Source organism: Coccidioides posadasii, chromosome 3, assembly GCF_018416015.2.
Source record: "Coccidioides posadasii str. Silveira chromosome 3, complete sequence".
NCBI classification, from domain to species: Eukaryota; Fungi; Ascomycota; class Eurotiomycetes; order Onygenales; family Onygenaceae; genus Coccidioides; species Coccidioides posadasii.
In genome coordinates, this window is record NC_089409.1 from 997,785 (window position 1) to 1,016,226 (window position 18,442).

The following is an 18,442-nucleotide window of genomic DNA, read 5'->3' on the forward strand; positions in this document are numbered from 1 at the left end:
GTGGTACTCTGTGGAGAGTCACTAAACTACGTGGCACTTGCAAAGTTGTACCCAATACTTTTAGCTGCCTTTCACTCTTGTAAATCCCCAGAGTCTGGATGGGCGCTTGTTGATTCATAAGACCTCTCGGCGATTGGTTGGGAAGGAATTTTGTCAGATGCCCGACTCAGATGTGATTTCCATGGCTGCTATATATAAACTGCATCCTGCGCCTGTTAACAGGGGTGAGAAACTGATGCCATGGATTCTCTGTTGATCATTTGGTGCCTTGCGCTCCTCCCTTGTTCTTGCACATGATGGATTTTATCCCTGTTTTTCCGCTGTTTCAAAAGCTTCATCTTATTCGAGCCTCCACACTAGTTGTATTGATCATCCTCTTCTCACTCACGCCTTTCTCTTTTTTATTTCCATTTCTAGTTTCCAGCAATCGGTTAAGTTTACCTGATTTAAAATTATCCCCTAATTCTGTTTCATTGGATGTGATTGCCACCTATTTTGCAGACTTCCCTCTGAACTACACAAATTTCGGAGAGTCAGGTCGACGTATCCAAATTCTACAAAACTGGGTAGAGAATGCCTCGGGCGATATTGCAGTTTGGACGGCGATCGAAATTTTTGCTTTGTCCCTATTTCCGTTTCTTCGACATCCCGTCGAAAAGCAGCCGCTCCTATCACTTTTACGTCGACATGTACCGGGTTCGAGAGGTATCGTTGTTCCTGTCGGCACGTCATCTTTTCGGTTTGCTTGCCATTTAGTGGGATCAATCCGAAATGTCTTGAATTCCCAGATCCCCATAGAAATAGCTTATGCAGGTGAATCTGATTTACCGCTAGCCTATCGGCAATTCCTATCTTCTTTGGCTCCCGAAATTTATCTACTGGACGTCACTTCATATTTTGACGATGACATAGTGGGATTGTCGATCGGAACGTGGGCCATAAAACCGTTCGCAATCCTAGCTAGTAGGTTTGAGCAGGTGATCCTCATGGACTCGGATTCTATTTTACTTCAGGAGCCCGAAAAAATATTGGATAGCCATAACGGTTTCAAAAAGACTGGACTGTTATTGTTCCATGATAGGTTACTTTGGAAAAATGCGTATCCGGAGCGACACGCCTGGTGGCAGGAGCAAATGAAACATACCTCACCGAGCCTGAATTTCCGATCGTCACGGGTTCACAATGAGAATTACGCAGAAGAAGGCGAATCTGGCTTGGTTGTCGTGGACAAAGCCCGAATTTCTACCCTTATGGGCGTCCTACACGTAGCATGGCAAAACACGAAAGATGTCCGGACCCAAGTAACCTATCTCATGGGTTATGGTGATAAGGAGTCCTGGTGGCTTGCATTCGAATTGTGCGATGTGCCTTATACTTTCGAATCCCATTATGCGGCGATTCTCGGGGAAACCGTGAAAATTGACGGCGTCACTAGAGTGTGCTCCTTTCATATCGCTCACACCGACGAAAACGATGCACTTCTATGGTTTAATGGAGGCCTGCTGAAAAGTAAGATGGGAAATAATGCTGAATACTGGTTTCCAGAAGTCTGGATGCTAGATGGGGAGTGGGAAAAGAGCCAGGATAAATCAACGTGGTCCTGCATGAAAAATGGTACTCTTTTCCCCCTTGACGAGAGGACTGTCCGGGTGTTGCAAGAGTCGGTGAATGAAGCGCGCCGCCTTGATCCTGCAACGGTGTCTCTACTAAGCCGACCCTAAACCCGGCCAACTTCCGTTGTCTAGCTGCCAACTACCCATAGTCGATAGCCTCCAATTTATTTAGATAGACTATAACGGCCAAGCTCTAGATGCTGTGGATGTCCTTCTGGTCGCGAGATCAATCCGTGCTCTCGACTTCTTTGTAAATTAGATAATGGTCGCGTCGTTACTACGATAGGGTCTCATGGACTAGGATGGAAGGGTATTGGCGACGGAAATCAATGTTGGGAATTCAAGGATTAATCAGAACACACCAAAAAGCAAAGAGGTTGATTAGCTATCAATACAGTGACATTGCTTTGAGACAAGTCTTATCCTTGATAAACTGGATATGTTCTCTTTCTCTTTATTTTTGTTTGAAATGTAATATAGCTAAATACGACACACTTCTGACTCCTAGTAATAAAGCGACCAAATGGGCCTTTCTGGTACACCTTTTATACTACTGCTGATAGAGTTACATATGTATAAACCTGCTGGAATACAATGGTGTCCACCAACTGCATCATGCTGCACAGCACCAATGCTTATGTAGCCTTGTCTTTGTTGTGGTAGTTCACGTTTGAATTCCAGCTATGGACTATGGTCAGCCAGACACTCACGAGAAATTGCTCCATGAAGCAAAATAACTTCTTCACCATCATAAGCAAAGGCATAAACTTACAACAAAGTCTACATCGAATTTTGTTAGCTAGCTTCTTCAATTGAGAAAGTGGAAAGGACAGTGCAAACCTTGTCACCATCACCCCAAGGAAAGTTTTTCGAGCGGATGTTCTGATAAGGGTACTCCACCCTCTCTTCGAGTGGCGGCATATGATCCCAATGTTCCCAATGCTCATTCCACAAGTTATACGCATTGATGGAGCCAAGAATTAAAGCCGGAATAACAACGCTTTTGTCTGTCAGTACGAGGAAGAGGCTTTGCAATCGGGGATGTGAGATATACTAGATTGATAACTTCCGCCATAAATCTAAATGCAGAGTCAGTAAGGATCGAACGTTTAACGTTTTCCGATGTAATGCGCACCACTAGTAGCAGCTGCATGCGCTTTAACTGCTGCTCTTTCGCGATTGAATTTGTTATCCGGAACCCCCGACAGTTTCCCGTCCGTGCTTACGAAGCGACGGCGAAAAGAGGCATTGACATGGTAAGGAAGACGGTGAGGGGTTCGGAGCAAAGCTCGCTGAGAAAACATGATGCCTTGATGAAAAAGTCCAATGTCCTGAAACAATGCGACTGCGAATTCGAAGACGAGCGCAAGTGACGATAATATTCGGAGGTGGGAAGTTGGAATTTCGGAACATCATACCACCACATGCACTAACTAGATACAGGTTAGCTTAACTGAAGACTTAGTCAGGTAAGTCAGTTAAGTAACTAAGTTAACTAACTAAGTTAACTAGTTATAACTAACTTGTTTAACGAACTGCCTAACTACCTGCAACCTTGATAACATACCGACCTTCGGCTTGGTTAGTTAATAATACCAACTGACGACTCTATTGCTCTGGTGAGGTCCTGACACGAAGTACGGGCCTGAACACGACCTGCCTGATTGTCCATCTAGCTCCCCTAATTTCATGGTACGGGCGACCAACAGCTAACTAGCTCTTGACCTTGTACCTTTTCTCCTTATAGAATAATAAGAATCTTTTTTTCTCATGGTTCAAGTGCTGTTGGTTGGACACCGGACTTTGTATGGCGCACAGGAGTCGGTTGTCAGAGGCTCAAAGAACCGAAACTCCTCCTAGTCTTAACTAGGTAGCTAAGAACACCGATATCCGGCAATTAAAAGAGAATCAAGTGTGGCAGAGTCAGCGTCATGACTTTCCGCCTGACGACCTGGAATGGTATGTTTTAAAGGTGCCATCGATGAACACAGGGCTGCTAACTTACTTGTCAAGTCAATGGCATACGGTCCGTAGATGTGATTCCTTCATGCTTAAAACTCAACCGGGCTAATCCCGGGCTAGGAATCCATTTTCGTACGAACCATGGCGAGGTACACAGTCATTTCAGGTATATGGCACATCAGTATCATTCTAATTCTCGTTGTCTAACTCTGCTAGGGAATGTTCGATCTTCTTGAAGCAGACATCATTGTGCTCCAGGAGCTTAAAATTCAGAGAAAAGATTTACGGGACGACATGGTATTAGTTCCTGGCTGGGATTGCTTTTTCAGTCTGCCAAAGTACAAGAAAGGTAAGTCTCTTCAGCTATTTGGGTTTCCCCTCTACTGACTGATGAGGATACTCCGGGGTGGCAATATACACCCGAAATGCCACCTGTTCGCCTATATATGCCGAAGAAGGTGTCACCGGTATTCTTTGTCCGCCAAATTCCACGTCCTCGTACCGGGAACTCCCAGAATCCGAGCAAATTGGCGGGTACCCGACAGATGAGCAACTCTCAACCTCAGAGGTAAGTGCGGAAACTCTTGATTCAGAGGGTCGCTGCGTGATACTCGAGTTTCCTGCCTTCGTTCTACTCGGTGTCTATTGTCCTGCAAACAGAGATGAAACGCGAGATGGCTTTCGACTAGGATTTCTAAATGCGCTCGATCATCGTATCCGGAACCTGATTTTCCTAGGGAAGAGGGTTGTCGTCGCAGGAGATTTAAATATTTCAAGGGATGCGATTGATTCTGCGCATGCATTAGAGCAAATTCGGAAAAGCAGGCTGACAACCGATGAATTTCTCTCGTCGCCGGCTCGCATTATTTTCAACCGGTTAGTTGAAGGTGGGAGAGTTTCGCACATCGAAGGTGTTGACAAAAAGGACGCGGTATTATGGGACATGTGTAGATCATTCTTCCCTGCCAGAAGCGGCATGTACACTTGCTGGGAGCAAAGAATTAATGCACGTCCTGGGAATTTTGGTGCAAGAATAGACTACATCCTATGTAGTTTAGATATGAAAGACTGGATGTCTATTGCAGATATTCAAGAAGGACTAATGGTTGGTAATAACTTTCAATATGCACTTTACCAGGCTGACAGTTCTCAGGGCTCTGACCATTGTCCTGTCTACGCCATATTTAAAGAAAACGTTGATCTGCATGGGGATCAAATCGATTTTGTTAATCTCATGAATCCATCGGTGGATTTTGAAGCAGCTGAAAATTCTTTATCAAGAAGCCACCTTCCACTGTCTGGAAGGCTCATTCCCGAATTTAACCGTCGTCGCAATATTCGAGATATGTTCCTACGTCAGTCCTCAACTCAAAATCTCTCCCCCGGTGAGATCAATCAAAATGCGACGTCCATGTCCAGCATGACGAACAAAGGGAGGCCGATATCCTTGGACCTTGAAAGATCTCATGAAATCGACGAACGAGATCCAAAACGGCGGAAGAAAGAACCTATTGCCGGCGTTCTCCCGACAACTAGTCAGAAAAGTATTCGCGGATTTTTTAATCCAAGACAGCCCCGTCTGAAGCAGTCTAACCTTGCGAAGGATTGCGAGGCCATCAACGATTCTGTTCCGAATGAACGCAAAAATGATTCGGGTCCCGGACATCGTACCTCGGGGATTTCGCCTCCTGACGCGAATCCTGATTTTGAAGCCGATCCTCAAACCTCACAAGAATCTACAACTGTTTCCGCGGTTCCAAGCCGTATCGTGGCTGACATAAATGTGATGTCTTCAATTCCAGATCAAGAGTCATGGAATAAAATATTTAAAAAGAGGCCGCCTCCTAGATGCGAAGGGCATGAAGAACCATGCGTCCGTCTCGTCACGAAGAAACCCGGAATCAATCGGGGCAGATCGTTTTGGATTTGTCCAAGACCACTCGGCCCCAGCGGCAATAAAGAAACTGGAACTCAATGGCGGTGTCCTACATTTATCTGGTGTAGTGATTGGAACTCTAAGCAATAATCCAGTCATGTAGTTCGAAGTTGGGGACCATAACAATGATATATTTATATAGAACTCTGTGTACCTCGTTTTCCTTGTTTAACATAATTTAGCACCTGCTAAGAATGGTTTATGCGCAATCACTGCACACAGCCAATCTAGTGGTAATTAAACTGCAATGGGTACATATAATATTCTTGACGAAACCATAACCAATTGAAATCCATTCGAATGTACGCGTGTTAACTAGAGAGTAAACTGCCAAGTTGTGAGCCTAAGAAGGAATGAGCATTTGGATACAATTATTTAATGTGTACAATACATTTTGGACGAACGAGTTTGAAGAATTCAATCCAATTCTACAAGTTTGATGGTGTCAATTTATTTCCTATGAACTACCTATTGTACAGTACAAGTGGGCAACGAAATCAAGATTCATCAAGCCCATGTCATATCCATCTATTCCGCTATTTCTATTAATTTTAACTCACCACCATGTGTATTTCGAGGTAGCGTTGACCAATGTTCAACAGCTGCAATCTGCCGTCATGTGCTTCAATATCAAAACCAAGGGATGCTATAAGCTACCTTAAGACCAGAGTTCTGCTTCTCGATGTCCACAACAAACACAAAGACGTTTTTCCGTACAGGAATTTCATTAGCCTTCGATCCAGCTGCGCGTTGAATCGGAATAGGTCACTGTGGCGAAACAATCAACCGTTGGTCATGGCCTTGTTCAAGTAGATCTCCATTTATTCCGTCGGAATGAAGTAGTCATCCATATCGAATTCATATTCGTTCGAATTGTTGGAGGTTGCGGAATTGCTCGCGGGCACAGTAGCCGATGCCGAAGTGGATGGAATCAAGCGACGTTGAAGAGTAAGGAAGCCTCCATTGTTAAGACCCATGATGAAGTCTGAGGTATCTTGGATCATCTCTGGACCGGGGTTATATTGCACAGTGACGACTGGAGTAGCGGGCTGGTCATCGTTGTTGTCGAGAGACTGACTTGTATCAACAACATTGGTACAAAAATCAACCTCCATCTGAGTTCCTTGGACTGAATTACCGAATGTATTAATCTGGGGAGAGAATGTATCGAGCTGGATGTTCTTGGAAGAAAACCCGTCGCGTCGAGAAACGGAACGACGTTTTTTCTCGGACGGTTTACGGGGAGCATACTGGTAGTCAGGATGATCTTCAGCGTGCTTGCGCTTGATTTTGTCGGCAAGAGCTTTAAAGTGAGCTTTAGTTTCGGCATTCTCTAGCTTCCATTTCTTCCCAAGAAGAATCGCTAGCAAACAGAAACTGTTAGTGATGCTTTATATTAAGCGAATACTACACTTACAAATATCATTATTATGATATTCAGGATGGGCTGCCTTGATGAGCGGGTGGTGATGCTGGCGGTATAAAATAAAGGCATTGGGAGGGCGAGGAACTTTCGCGGCCTTGGCCGAAACATTTTGCTTGTTCAGCTTTTCCCCCAAGTTCTGAGGACTATGGGAACCAGTCGCCATCATTGGCAAAATTTGAGCCACAGTAGATTCAATTGCGCCGTCTAAAGCAGGAGTAGGCATGATGCGGTACACATTGTTCGCATGGTCCTCGAACGCAACGACTGGCATATTAAGCATGGTGCTTCGAGCTGTCAGCAAGGCATGTTTTGATCAAGGTATATATAGATATAAACAACGTACCTCAGGCGATTCTTGATCTTCTCGACGTTATCTCCTCCGATGAGTGAGATAATATCCACGGGAAGAAAGATTTCATTTTTGGTTTTCTTCAAATGGTTCACAGCATGCTGCCAGATGAGCTCAACAACCAGGTCCTTAGAACCAGTCATTGGCTGAAAGCCGGCGGTAGTAACGGCAGCCATTTGGGAACGACGTTTGGATATCTGAAGATGACTTTGGATGAGAATCGAGTCTGTAGCCGATATATCACTGTATTGCAATTTGAAGTGAGAGGCGAATCTTGATATCTTGACAAAAGAAAGGAGGGAAAATAATAAATGGAGAGAGAGAGGAGATGTTTGGAAAGGAAAAGCAGGCGGAGAGAAAAGAACGGAGGTTTCCAGAACACTGTACTAGTGTGGTAAATTTCTTTGTTTATGCCTCAAGGGAAACGGCTGTTTTTCGAACCGTATAAAAAACGGCGTATGATTCGATATACACAAGACGATTCCAAGAAATGAGTTTATGTGTAGTCCGCGAAGTGTTTAAAAGGTTACCTCTTTTCATTACTTTGTAGTGAACCTTTTACGATCTATAATCCCTTTTATGTTTGAATATCACTGTGGCCAGTCCAATATTTCTTAAGTATGGATACCGATAAAAACTATGAATTCCTGATGGGTATAAAAAGTTCTTTTTCGCTTGACGAGTCTGGAAGCTCTTCTAGTGCGGAGGATAAGGCAGTCCGTCGACAAGTTGCTCTTCTCATCTCTAGCTATAAAACAAGCGATTCTCGGAAATTTGAAGCGGATGTCAAACAATTTCTTGACGAAGGGACACTTCCACCCACCATCAACAAACAAGACGTTAAATCAGACTCTACTGGGAGTGGAACCGCGATCCCCCCTGGAATTACGCTTGAAAAACACCTAGAAAACCTCCAGCATTTGATAGAACTCAACAATGTCCATCCAGAGCCAGAAGACATCGCTGGTGAAGAGATTGATTTTACAAATCTCATGGATTTCTCTGAACTGGAGAAGATTCCTCGCAAGCTTGAAGGTTTTCTCAAGTGGAGGATAGCCTTCCAGCAGAAGCAAGCGAACAGTATGCTCAAACAATACTCAGAGAAGTATGGGTATCAACCACTGTTTCGTAAGGCAATTCGAGAATATTTCACAACGTAGGTGAAGGGGCAGCTTCTACATCAAATAGCAAATTGTTAACTTATAGTAGGGATCTTTTAGGTCTTTCAAACCCATTTTGGGGATATCGTCGCCGGCGCTTTAATACGCATGCTCAGGAGCTTTGTGCACAGGCAATCAACGAATTTCCTTGGCTTAATAATGCAGAGAAAACAGTGGTGGTTCAAGCAAGCCATTGCTTCCCCCAGGATGCTGAACAGTTTTGTATGTCATTTGCTGTAAAACATCAGGATTGTATGGCTAATGTGCAACCCAGGGAGGTGGATTACGAAGAACCGACTATCGTATCTGTCTCTTATTGCTATGTTACAGGATCCAGACCACAAGTTCACCGAATAATTTCAAATGTATTGAGAAATTTGTATCTTTCAGTTATCGGGCCTGTTACATGCAAGCTGGGAATACAGATGAGACAGCTCGCATAAGATTTGTGATGAAAGTCTCATTCTTCTACCTGCAAACTGTCCTCATGTCCAGAATGATAGGTCTTCCAGCGATCAAAATGTACGCATACCAAATGTAATATGTACTGGCGACGGCAGCGCTTTATTCAACAGGGATTGGGATCTGTGGTTATGATAAGGTTGACACTCCCAGCCAAGGATTGCCGCCACGCGTGGTGGGCCTCTGCCGTTGTGGAGGAGACGACAAGCCCCGAGTTTATCTTAGCGTTAAAACTGATCGAAATATTTACTGGACCGTTCGCCGCCCTGTACGCCGTACTACGCCGTACGGGGTATGGATTCTCGGTATGGACGATGAGTGTAACGTAAATTACTGCCAAGCCACCTGTGGGTGGAGATTGTCCGAACTTTTGGTAACGAATGGCAACGGGGATAACGAGCCCCCTAACAGCGCCCCAGCCGCGTGCGCTGTGCCTGCGGTGCCCCTCACGCAAAATTCCGAGGGGCAGCCGCACCACAACACAGCGGGGAGCATTCCGTATCGTGTGTTCCGCGGTCATCCAGGCATCCATCTGAAGTTGGGAAAAAAAAAAAGAGAGTTGTTTCTTCAAAAGGAGGCTGGGATGGAATCAGGAAACGGCTCCTACCGGCCAGCTCCCCCCCACCTCCACAGCAAGTTTCGAAGCAAACAAAACCGTGCGCAAGCTGTGTTCTCTCGACAGCACACAGGCTCATGACGTTTTTTGGCCCCACCTTTCTGCAACTGCCTGACAGGCAAGCAAACGCCGGTTTGCTTACTCCGTACCCTCCCCCCCAAAGACGCCGATAATCCATCAAGTCCAGAATGCACATGTGGCAAAACCAGAGCGTAGTTACAAAACTGCACAGACTATTTATAATCAGCCAGTGGCCATAAATTATGATCGAGTCTTTTTCTCGTTCCCCCCCTCATCCGGTGTCATGTTTGGAGAGGATTGGGGACGAGCAGAGATGGAGCCGGCGCTAAGTACCCGGTGCTGATTGGCGGAGAGGCTGTTTCTCCTGCGCATAAAAAGTAAGCCCCACCGCCGCCCTGCCAGGGTGGGTTGTGCATGCATGTCATTGGCCCCTCGGACGACCCCGCTCGCCGGTGGGATCTGTGCGCCGGATCTCCACGCCAACCCAAGCCCTCCCAGCGACGCGATCGATGAAACAAAGAAAGCCTACTACGGAGTATAACACACACGAACTCTCTCTTCCCTCCCCCGCCCCCGTTCAACGTGCAAAACTTGAAATCTGGAACGCCTGGACGCGCAGTGCGGGCTTTTTTGTTTAAATGACAACAAAGAAAAGATTCCAAGATTACATACGTCCACTCTCGTCGAAAGATACGAGAAACATGGTTTTCAGTCTAGATACGGAGGACACACACATATATACACGTATACACACGTTTTGCTTTCCGCCTAAAACCTGTACTGCAGGCAACCCTAGAGGGGAAGGGAGATACCCAGGCGTTGCAAAAAAAAAAAAAGGTAATCCGGGTATATGACTCGGAAAGCAGCAAACTCGGCCTCCCTCCTCGTCGCAAAATGTGGCAGAGTCGCGAAAAGTTGGTATTTGGCATGTTGAAAGACAAAACTATCCCTCCGTAGAAGCTTGTAGAAGACCCGATTGCGGAAGAGATCCCCTTTCCCCCGCCGTTCCAGGTAGATTACTCTAGATACGATATCTTTCTCATTTCCCCAAGACGCTGCCTTGCCTGCGAAAGCTTGTTCTCCAGTTGGAGGATTTCAACCTGCACACAAGAAGGTTCGGATTAGCATACCTGCAACGGCTGCAAGACGCACAAAGCTACAGTTTCGACCGGAATGTACATACCTGCTGCTCCATCTCGCGGACCTTGAACTCGTGACCACTGAGCTTGGAGTAATCAACTGCCTCCGTCTCATCGCGGTTCTTCTCTGCAATGATAGCCTGTACTTGCCGCACAAGCGCCCTGCATGCAGCTCCGACTGCCTTGCTCGCCGTCTCCAGGCGGTCCTGGGTCTTGCTCATGAACGTCGCCTTGACACGGCTGGCCGCGACGAGCTGAGCAGTGCTTGCGGCAACGTCATTGCTGGCCACGATCAGTTGCTCCGGTGAGTTTCTTCCAGATATCACCCCATCGGCGGTCTCGATCAACGTGTTGGTCGACGTGGCCACAGCCTTCGCGGCCGAGATCAATCCTTCCGTCCACCGGTTGTTTTTCTTGTAAAAAGCCGTCCGTGAGGAGCTACCACGGCCTTCTCTAACAATCTCCTGCTGGGACGCCGTGGCTGCCTTGATAAGCTCGGCGATGGCAGTCGTCACGGCAATCGACGCTTCGAGGATGGAGTCGTGGATACGTAGCTCGTATGTGGAGTATCCGTCTCTCGGCTTTTTCTTGAGCTTGGCGAGTCGCGCAGCCGCTGCTTCGATTGCGTTCGCCGCATTAGACAATTCGCGGTCGACGAGGTCACCAAGGTCTCCTGTTCCATTGAGCTTGGTGCTCTTTGGAGCAAACGCATCCACTAGCTTAGAGAGCTTCTGTAAGTTTAGCGCAACCTCGTGATTGTTGTTGATAACAACGTCGGTCTTTTGGAGGGGTTCTAAATCCTGCAACCGGAAGGACTGCAATGCTCGGAAGAAGGTCATTGTTGACTGTGCCGACTGTCGAGCGGCATTGATAAGCTGGTCTGCCTTCTTATCATCCGTGGCAAAGCGTGTCAATCCCTTAGTGTTGCTGAGAACATCCGCTATAGAACCGGAGAACACACTGACGGTGCGAATAATCTCGGAATGCGCACTGTTGGGTCCATCGGCGATGAAGTTATTGAACGCCGTTGAAAACTCGGTGGCACTCGCGGAGGCCTTCTCGATCTGTGAGAGAACATAGGGCGGGGAGGCGTTCTGGTTGCCAGCCTGCATCGTTGAATCGAGTTCATACAACGCATCGTCTACACGTTGAACTCCACTCTGCAGCACAGAGTCTATAATGTCATTGATCTTGGTAACGGAGCTCAGGAGTACGTCGTCAATTTGGGTGTCTAGTGCCTTATCGACATCTCCTTGGTTCTAGGAAAAGGTTAGCTGTCGGCATACGAGACTTATTCTGTGCACACGTACCAGCTTCAGTTCTTCAAGCTCCATCAAGGCTTGCTCCATTCCGGACTTGTAGACTTCGATCTCCTCGTCTTTTTCTCGTAATGTCAATTCGTGGTCGTGATCACGCTCACCCGTGCTATTACGCGCTTCCTCGAGCGCCCGATTCTTATTCTAGAAAGTGGAAAATAGACCAGATGATTAGCATCTCGTACCAATGCACGAGAAAATGAAACTTCTAGACATACCCTTAGGGCTTCTTCAAGATCAGCCATTTCTCTATTATACTTCGAAAGCATGGCAGAAATCTCGGAGCTCTTCGCACGTTCTGCGTTTTCGGCTCTTTCAATGGCCAAGCGCAATTCACGCTTAACCTTCTCAAGCTCCTCCTTGTTTCCGCCAGAGATACGATCCCTCTCGTGGAGTGCTCTGTCTCGTTCTCTGATCATATCGGCGAGTTCTAGATTTTTAGTTTTCATCTCGCGCTCGAGCCTCTCTCGCTTGTCGATTGCTTCTTGGGCAGAAGCAGCCTTGAGCTTCAAGGATTTTGTCGTTTGCAGCAAGTCGAGGTGTTCCTGGCGCAGTTGGGAATAGAGCTTCGCAAGGGCTTCGTACTTTGACCTCCAAGTGTTGACTTGTTCTTGCAGCGCACGGATTTGGTCGTCTTTGGAAGTGTTTTGAAGGTTATAATTGGAATTTAGCTGGTTAAGCTGTTCCTCCAAATCTTTCACTCGTTTATCGTACTGTTGTAACAGGAGTTGATCTCGTTCATACTGTGCACGCGCGTTGAGATTTTCTTGCTCAAGTTCCGCTAAACGGCCTTGGGTTTGTTGCTGGTATTGGTCCCGGAGCAGTTGTTCTTGAGCCAGTCTTTGTTGCTCTGCCTGCAATCTCTGTTGTTCTTCGAAATCTCTTTGGGCCTGCTGCTGCGCAAGCATTTGCTGTCGTTGCTGGTCTTCCCACTGTTGTTGGAGCCTACGTTGTTCGGCTTCATATTCTTCCTGTTGGCGCTTGGCTTCCGTTGACCAGAAGTCATTAATGGGTTCGGGGTCTGGGATGGTTGATTTCGGGGGTGGTGTCGGTTCTTTTTCCACCTCCTTAGATGGTCTCTTGGGAAGGGCTGGCCGATCTTCGTCCTCAGCAAGAAGATTTGGAGGTTGTTGTGGGAGCTTGGGTACGGTAATCAGACTGGTCAAATATCTTAAATTTGAGCACTCGTAGTAGAATCTAACAAGTCGGTAATGCTGCGCGTCGTATCTTCCTCGGAGAGGCTCCAATGCCTCTTCATCTCCGGTGGCTAACTTCCATTAGCGCATTGACAGACGTGAGTATCGGCCCATTATGCTTACTTGTGTGCATGGCCCTTAGCATGCTGGTGATGAATTTATATATCCCGTAACTTTCTTGTACCAGAGGCACCAGCGCTGATATCCTGCATTCATTGTTGGCTCCGCCGCGGAAATGAGAAAAAATAAGCTTTTGGAAAGCATCAATCTGGTCCTGTAAAGTCATAAGATCGGTAATTGTCTCATATCTAAACAACGTTAGCCACGAATATACAAGGCATATTCAAGGGCTATGTCTTACCCTTCGTTTGGATCATTTATGGATTTGAGACTGATATATTCCTCATATTCAAACAAACCTGTCCATTCACCGTTAATACCGAAAAAAGACCTCGAGTGACGAACGTCTATGGAGTGGAATTCTGATGCTCACCATTGAATTCAGGATGTTGACGATGAAATGCAAGCTTGGACTCCAAGTAAAAAACATATTCACGGATCAACGGACCATATCCTGGAAATTTATTTCTTTTTAGCAACCGCTTGTTGAATTGAGGTTCTCGGTGTAACAATTTTGTCGAAAAAGTAAGGTCTTACTCACCCCGAAGACCCTCGCCAGCCACGCCTCGTACCAGGCTATCTAGCCACGGAACATGTGATTGGGCTTCTTTAACCGTAATCGGATGACCTTCCTGCAACACTTTATGGACGGTTATAAGCGCTTTAAACGTCTGGACCTCATCTGCCAAAACCGGCTGCCTAGAAATATGTGTATCCCTGTGTCAGCAATGTGATCACTTTCCCCAGCCCAGATATCCCATAGCAGAAAACTCAGAGAGCTAGCTTGTGTAGATACCACTCACACTTTCATGCCCGCCCAGAATGAAGCGGAGGATTTGTGGTCCCACGTATACACAATGCAACTCCGAACATGTTTCCCTAGAACGAATCAGTCGAAATCATGGGTGAGGGGGGAATAAGGCGGGAGTGAGCATACGTTTGGGTGCCGTCTCCTCTGCAAAATTGTCAACGTTAGAAGGTTGATAAGGGGTTCGCATTAAAATGAGGGTGCCTACCAATGCTCGTGGCTTTGCGGATGTTCACGGCCAAATCGGCTTCGGTCCTTCACATTGCGCTCACATTAGCATTGCCTTCAATTCATATGTCAAACGGGGCTTCAAATCACTCTACCTGCTCATATCTATATTGCGTGTGACTGTCGAGTTATATGCCATAGACATGATGGCCCCGTTGGGAGAAAGTGGGAGGAGGCACTAAGCTTCGGGACGGGGATGCGCTGATGCGCTAATCTCGGCCCGACTGAAAAGCAAATGTGAGGGTAAAGTGAGTTGAAGAACAATGTCCTCTGACTCAATAATGCGAAGAAAGGAGGATTATAAGCTAAAGGACTACGTTCAACCCGTTCAGAGCTGTGCGTATGCTTCAGGGATGAGCTGACGTACGGTTACGTAAGTTGGCAGTGTACAGAGTAGGGGCCGCTATTTTGCCATCGCCCACCGCCCAGAGGGACAGGCCGATTATCCGCCTCCCTAAAATACAGAACCATAGATCAAGCCGTTCCATCCATCACTGACTGCTGAGGACGTGAGCTACTTCATAATTTGCGTACAAAGTTAGCAAGTAGCTAGACAAACTCTTTTTATTACTACTACTACGTAATTATGGCTGAGTCGAGAAAACGGCCTGTTAGCAGTAACTCTATCTATCGTATTATTTCTACGTACATTGATCGGTTAATCCTGCAAGGTGGAACAATACACATGAAATATTCATTAAGGAAGTTTCGAGCATCTAAGACACCAGGTTCTCGACGGGATTCACCGCAGCAATTACTTCCTCCGTTGCATCCAAAGTACGACGACTCTCTTCGTGACCATTTGCATCCAGAACATTGGCTTTGGTGGTGGGAGGAGCGGAGACTCCCGGCAGATTCTCATTTTGAACAGACTGTTTATCGGTATTTTCGCCATTCAAAGGAGCCTTTTCGGGACTTTCCGCCTCAGCTGGTAACGGACTATTCGGTTCTGAACCACACGGTGCTCTAATAATCAAGAGTTCCTCCTGTGTGCGACTGTCTTCCGTCTTCGTAGACGAGGTCGATTTTCTATGGCGCATGGGTTTGCGTTCGGGGAGGTTCTTTTCACTTCTTTCGGCGGTTTCAGGAAATAAGTGTGGTGCTAGAGGTTTACGTTTAGGCATGGAGATCGGGTTGACTCTGAAAGTTGATTTCTCCGGAGGAGGGAGCGGAGTTCCAGGAGGAGGTAGCGGTCTGCCCCGGCCAATAGGATGGTCCGGGATCACTGTTCCTCCTACCTTTTGCGACTGATCAGTGCGACCCAAAACGTTCCATCCCCATTTTTTGGCGGCAGCAGCAGCGGCAGACCCTAGTGAGCTCATGGTCTGGCGAGTTTCCAAGGGTTTTGGGCTTGATGGGGACGACCCTAATCTAGTGGTTGGTGAACCCTCTTGGTGATTTATATTTCTGGCCGTTAAACCTGCCGAGTCTCCGTCACTACTCTCGGGAATAGAACTCGTAGAAGCTTTGCTGAGAATGGAGTCTGTCCTCGAACGACAATTCGTAAAATGATCATGAGATTTTTGGAAAGATATAGACCGTTGCCTTGATCGGTGATGCAGTGACCCCGCATATGTATTATTAGAATATGTGGGAAGGTCGACCATGGTGCTCGTTGCATCTGTATCTTCAAGCTTCGTATCCAATGCCATATGCTCCGCGCTTGAAGAGTCCGAAGTTAACGGAAGTTCTGGCTCCGAGGACCCTTGTCCAGGGGGAGGGTGGAGATCCACCTGAGAAATATTATCGACTTCCGCGGGTGCATCATCGAGCGTCAAGGTGCTCTTGTTCTGCTCGTTTGAATCTGGGGATGGAGGGGGAGACAATGAAACTACGCCCACAGTCTGGCCCTCACTACCTAATACTTCATCAGACGGTTCCTTTGCAGGGCGTTGCTCCACTCCGAAATCGTCCGCAACCCCATGATCGCTAATTGGTCTTGATGTCGCCTGCCAAATGCCGCCACGATGGGGTTGTCGCGACGTATCTAGGAATGGTACATCATCCCAGAAAGGTTGCACTAGAGTTTCCCCTATTACCTCTCTGATTCTGCTTTCGATAGCTCGAAGGATGACGCCGTATGTAATTTGTCTAGAACTGACAATGGGTTCGATAGTCATCTCCATCTCTGGCATCGTCTCAAATGATACCCAAAGCCGGTTGCTTGGGGGAGGCTTGAAGCGGACCAAACCATGGCCTTTCAGCTTTTTCAATACCACAGCGAGCACAAGGTCCACTTCCCGGGCTTTGAATCTTGTACCCAAATCAATTCGAGCAGTAGCTGCAATTTCGATACGAAAGTTGCCATCGTACATAACGTCGGCCTCCACGCAACAATTTCCATCGACGGTAAGATCTTTAAGCCTCGGATTTGTGATCAATGGGGCTCCCTCCCCCGCATTAATTTTTCGAAGCACAATGCTGGTAATGAAGTTTGGTTTCTTAACCCGAGAGATCTTCTTCGCGATCTTCATCCAAATGTGGCTCTCTAGTTCCGACGTCTTGTATAGGGCGAGGAAGAGTCTCCCAACCAAAGCGTTGAACCATCGAGTTTGAAGGTTCTCCTCAGACGAATGCAGACGCTTAACCAGATTGACAATGTCCTTGACATCGAAATGTTGAGCGGTCGGTGGAGAAATCGGGGAATCGGGGAGCTTCTCTAGGTTTTTTAGAATTGCAAAATACAAATCTTCTTTCTCTGAAGGATTATCAGAGAATATATAAAATGGAAGCGCTGCCACTTGTGGGTTGTTAACGTCTGACTGGGACGATTTCCTTGATAGGCAGACTGCGTTGCGCTTGATCCATAATTCGCCTTCCGGTATGGACTCCCCTCCACCGTATATGCTAACATCGTAATGTGATAGGGAGATAACGTAACGCACTTCCACTTGTTCGGAGTCATCGTATAGCATCAGGTGGCCGTGTCTGGGCGTGGGGAAACGGGTTAGTGTTTTGTCAAGGCAATTCTCCGAGGGATGGTCACAAACCGCAAGACTATGTAGAAAACATTTCGCCCTTTCTTGATATTCTTTCCACTCGGCTTCGCGGGGTCGATAGTCGGGGCCTGTTTTCTCTCAAATATGCTTCGATACATGCTCTGGTATACACTCGGGCTCTCGGGCGTGATCACCTCGCCCGCGGGAGTGGTCCGCTCCGGAGGCTTCCCATTGACTCCTCCCGGTACATACTCTCGACAAACGGTGAAATATCCTGCTGCCACGTCCGATTCGTGGGTTCGCTGGAATTTCTCGGCGAGAACATCTGTACCGCTTTGAACGGACGACTGGTCGTCGGCGGATCGGTGAATTCCATCAGACCCATCCTTATCTAATTCCGGAGCATTTTCGACGGAGGGTAAGGTTAGATAGGCATGAAGGAATAAGAGGCCAAAAACCACGGGAATGAAGGTAACGCCGCCTAGGACATAGACCGAGAAGAGCACGAACAGAGAACCCATCAGGTGCTTGATGATTCGTCACGTCGCCCCATCAGGAAAGACAGGAACTTAGCAGCATGAAATCACAGATTCCAATCAGCACATGCGAAGATGCAAAATCTCGGCAGCGAAGGTGCTAGCTGCATTTTTTGGGCTTTTTGAAAAAAGGAACAAGAGGCTTGATAGACGTCATGGGGGAAAGCTGATGATAACACATTTGCTTGTCAACGCACGTAAGTTACGTAATTACGGTATTATGCGACCTATTTACGGTGAATCTAGGGGCAGTCAAGCCAACGCTCGCCGTAATAACAGGTATTGACACAAGTTCACGCTTCCCCGTCGCCTCTGACATCCTGGGTCCTCGCGAAACACCCGGCTTCGAGGACAAAGAAATCTTTGTGGCTCTTGTTTCTTTATCGTTGAAGCCCAGCGTTCTTGGCACTTACTCCTCCTCGCCCCTTTGAATACGTCGCAAGAGCGCCATATCACAGCGGAGAGCCTTCTTGAGTGGCTCCGCTTCCGTGTCGACTGGTGGCTGGCGCAGACAAACAGCGCAAACACGGGTGTGACAAGTCACGTGACACACCTAGTTGTCATGGTTGCCCAGCGCCCGCGTAAGATTGCCGTTCTCCGTGTTCCGTGGTTTTC

General features: G+C 47.1%; 7 protein-coding genes across 7 annotated transcripts; 3 read left to right on the forward strand and 4 right to left on the reverse strand.

Annotated features, from left to right (window-relative positions):
- Positions 1-137: 137 nt before the first annotated feature.
- On the forward strand, positions 138-1,872 carry D8B26_005246 (uncharacterized protein; the record flags this gene model as incomplete). The annotated part of the gene is made up of 3 exons (XM_066124761.1): positions 138-1,357; positions 1,436-1,697; positions 1,786-1,872. The coding sequence occupies exons 1-3, from the start codon at positions 294-296 to the stop codon at positions 1,870-1,872; spliced, it is 1,413 nt and encodes a 470-aa protein (XP_065980842.1). The 5' UTR covers positions 138-293.
- A 169-nt stretch (positions 1,873-2,041) lies between these two features.
- COX13 (Cytochrome c oxidase subunit 6A, mitochondrial) lies at positions 2,042-2,988 on the reverse strand. Its single transcript, XM_066124762.1, has 4 exons — positions 2,749-2,988; positions 2,668-2,692; positions 2,454-2,613; positions 2,042-2,393 (listed from the first exon to the last, which is right to left on the reverse strand). Exons 1-4 carry the CDS (start codon positions 2,915-2,917, stop codon positions 2,382-2,384), a joined length of 366 nt encoding a protein of 121 aa, XP_065980843.1. The 5' UTR covers positions 2,918-2,988; the 3' UTR covers positions 2,042-2,381.
- A 556-nt stretch (positions 2,989-3,544) lies between these two features.
- APN2 (Class II abasic (AP) endonuclease) lies at positions 3,545-5,614 on the forward strand (the record flags this gene model as incomplete). Its single annotated transcript, XM_066124763.1, has 7 exons — positions 3,545-3,572; positions 3,627-3,639; positions 3,696-3,741; positions 3,792-3,924; positions 3,971-4,680; positions 4,729-5,319; positions 5,378-5,614. The coding sequence occupies 7 exons, from the start codon at positions 3,545-3,547 to the stop codon at positions 5,612-5,614; spliced, it is 1,758 nt and encodes a 585-aa protein (XP_065980844.1).
- Positions 5,615-5,952: 338 nt separating this feature from the next.
- Positions 5,953-7,430, reverse strand: D8B26_005249 (uncharacterized protein). The gene is made up of 3 exons (XM_003066533.2): positions 7,281-7,430; positions 6,929-7,221; positions 5,953-6,874 (listed from the first exon to the last, which is right to left on the reverse strand). Exons 1-3 carry the CDS (start codon positions 7,427-7,429, stop codon positions 6,333-6,335), a joined length of 984 nt encoding a protein of 327 aa, XP_003066579.2. The 5' UTR covers position 7,430; the 3' UTR covers positions 5,953-6,332.
- Positions 7,431-7,906: 476 nt separating this feature from the next.
- On the forward strand, positions 7,907-8,803 carry D8B26_005250 (uncharacterized protein; the record flags this gene model as incomplete). Its single annotated transcript, XM_003066532.2, has 3 exons — positions 7,907-8,442; positions 8,493-8,668; positions 8,721-8,803. The coding sequence occupies 3 exons, from the start codon at positions 7,907-7,909 to the stop codon at positions 8,801-8,803; spliced, it is 795 nt and encodes a 264-aa protein (XP_003066578.2).
- A 1,426-nt stretch (positions 8,804-10,229) lies between these two features.
- On the reverse strand, positions 10,230-14,497 carry SLA2 (sla2 Src-like adaptor 2; the record flags this gene model as incomplete). Its single annotated transcript, XM_003066531.2, has 12 exons — positions 10,230-10,645; positions 10,729-11,943; positions 11,995-12,144; positions 12,219-13,267; positions 13,320-13,504; positions 13,558-13,615; positions 13,690-13,770; positions 13,858-14,015; positions 14,120-14,195; positions 14,254-14,271; positions 14,333-14,379; positions 14,448-14,497. 12 exons carry the CDS (start codon positions 14,495-14,497, stop codon positions 10,562-10,564), a joined length of 3,171 nt encoding a protein of 1,056 aa, XP_003066577.1. The 3' UTR covers positions 10,230-10,561.
- Positions 14,498-14,993: 496 nt separating this feature from the next.
- On the reverse strand, positions 14,994-17,943 carry D8B26_005252 (uncharacterized protein). The gene is made up of 2 exons (XM_003066530.2): positions 17,343-17,943; positions 14,994-17,280 (listed from the first exon to the last, which is right to left on the reverse strand). Exons 1-2 carry the CDS (start codon positions 17,810-17,812, stop codon positions 15,069-15,071), a joined length of 2,682 nt encoding a protein of 893 aa, XP_003066576.1. The 5' UTR covers positions 17,813-17,943; the 3' UTR covers positions 14,994-15,068.
- Between the last annotated feature and the right edge of the window lie 499 nt (positions 17,944-18,442).

What these genes read in the sequence shown, in the direction of transcription:
- COX13 (XM_066124762.1), bottom strand. Translation starts at nt 2,917, where the DNA reads ATGTTTTCTCAGCGAGCTTTGCTCCGAACCCCTCACCGTCTTCCTTAC. An exon ending in GCATGCAGCTGCTACTAGTG is followed by an intron (nt 2,693 to 2,748) that starts GTGCGCATTACA and finishes CTCTGCATTTAG; the next exon opens with ATTTATGGCGGAAGTTATCA. An exon ending in TGGCGGAAGTTATCAATCTA is followed by an intron (nt 2,614 to 2,667) that starts GTATATCTCACA and finishes GACAGACAAAAG; the next exon opens with CGTTGTTATTCCGGCTTTAA.
- D8B26_005249 (XM_003066533.2), bottom strand. Translation starts at nt 7,429, where the DNA reads ATGACTGGTTCTAAGGACCTGGTTGTTGAGCTCATCTGGCAGCATGCT. An exon ending in AAGATCAAGAATCGCCTGAG is followed by an intron (nt 7,222 to 7,280) that starts GTACGTTGTTTA and finishes GACAGCTCGAAG; the next exon opens with CACCATGCTTAATATGCCAG. An exon ending in ATATCATAATAATGATATTT is followed by an intron (nt 6,875 to 6,928) that starts GTAAGTGTAGTA and finishes TCTGTTTGCTAG; the next exon opens with CGATTCTTCTTGGGAAGAAA.
- D8B26_005252 (XM_003066530.2), bottom strand. Translation starts at nt 17,812, where the DNA reads ATGGGTTCTCTGTTCGTGCTCTTCTCGGTCTATGTCCTAGGCGGCGTT. An exon ending in GTTTTCTACATAGTCTTGCG is followed by an intron (nt 17,281 to 17,342) that starts GTTTGTGACCAT and finishes CCCCACGCCCAG; the next exon opens with ACACGGCCACCTGATGCTAT.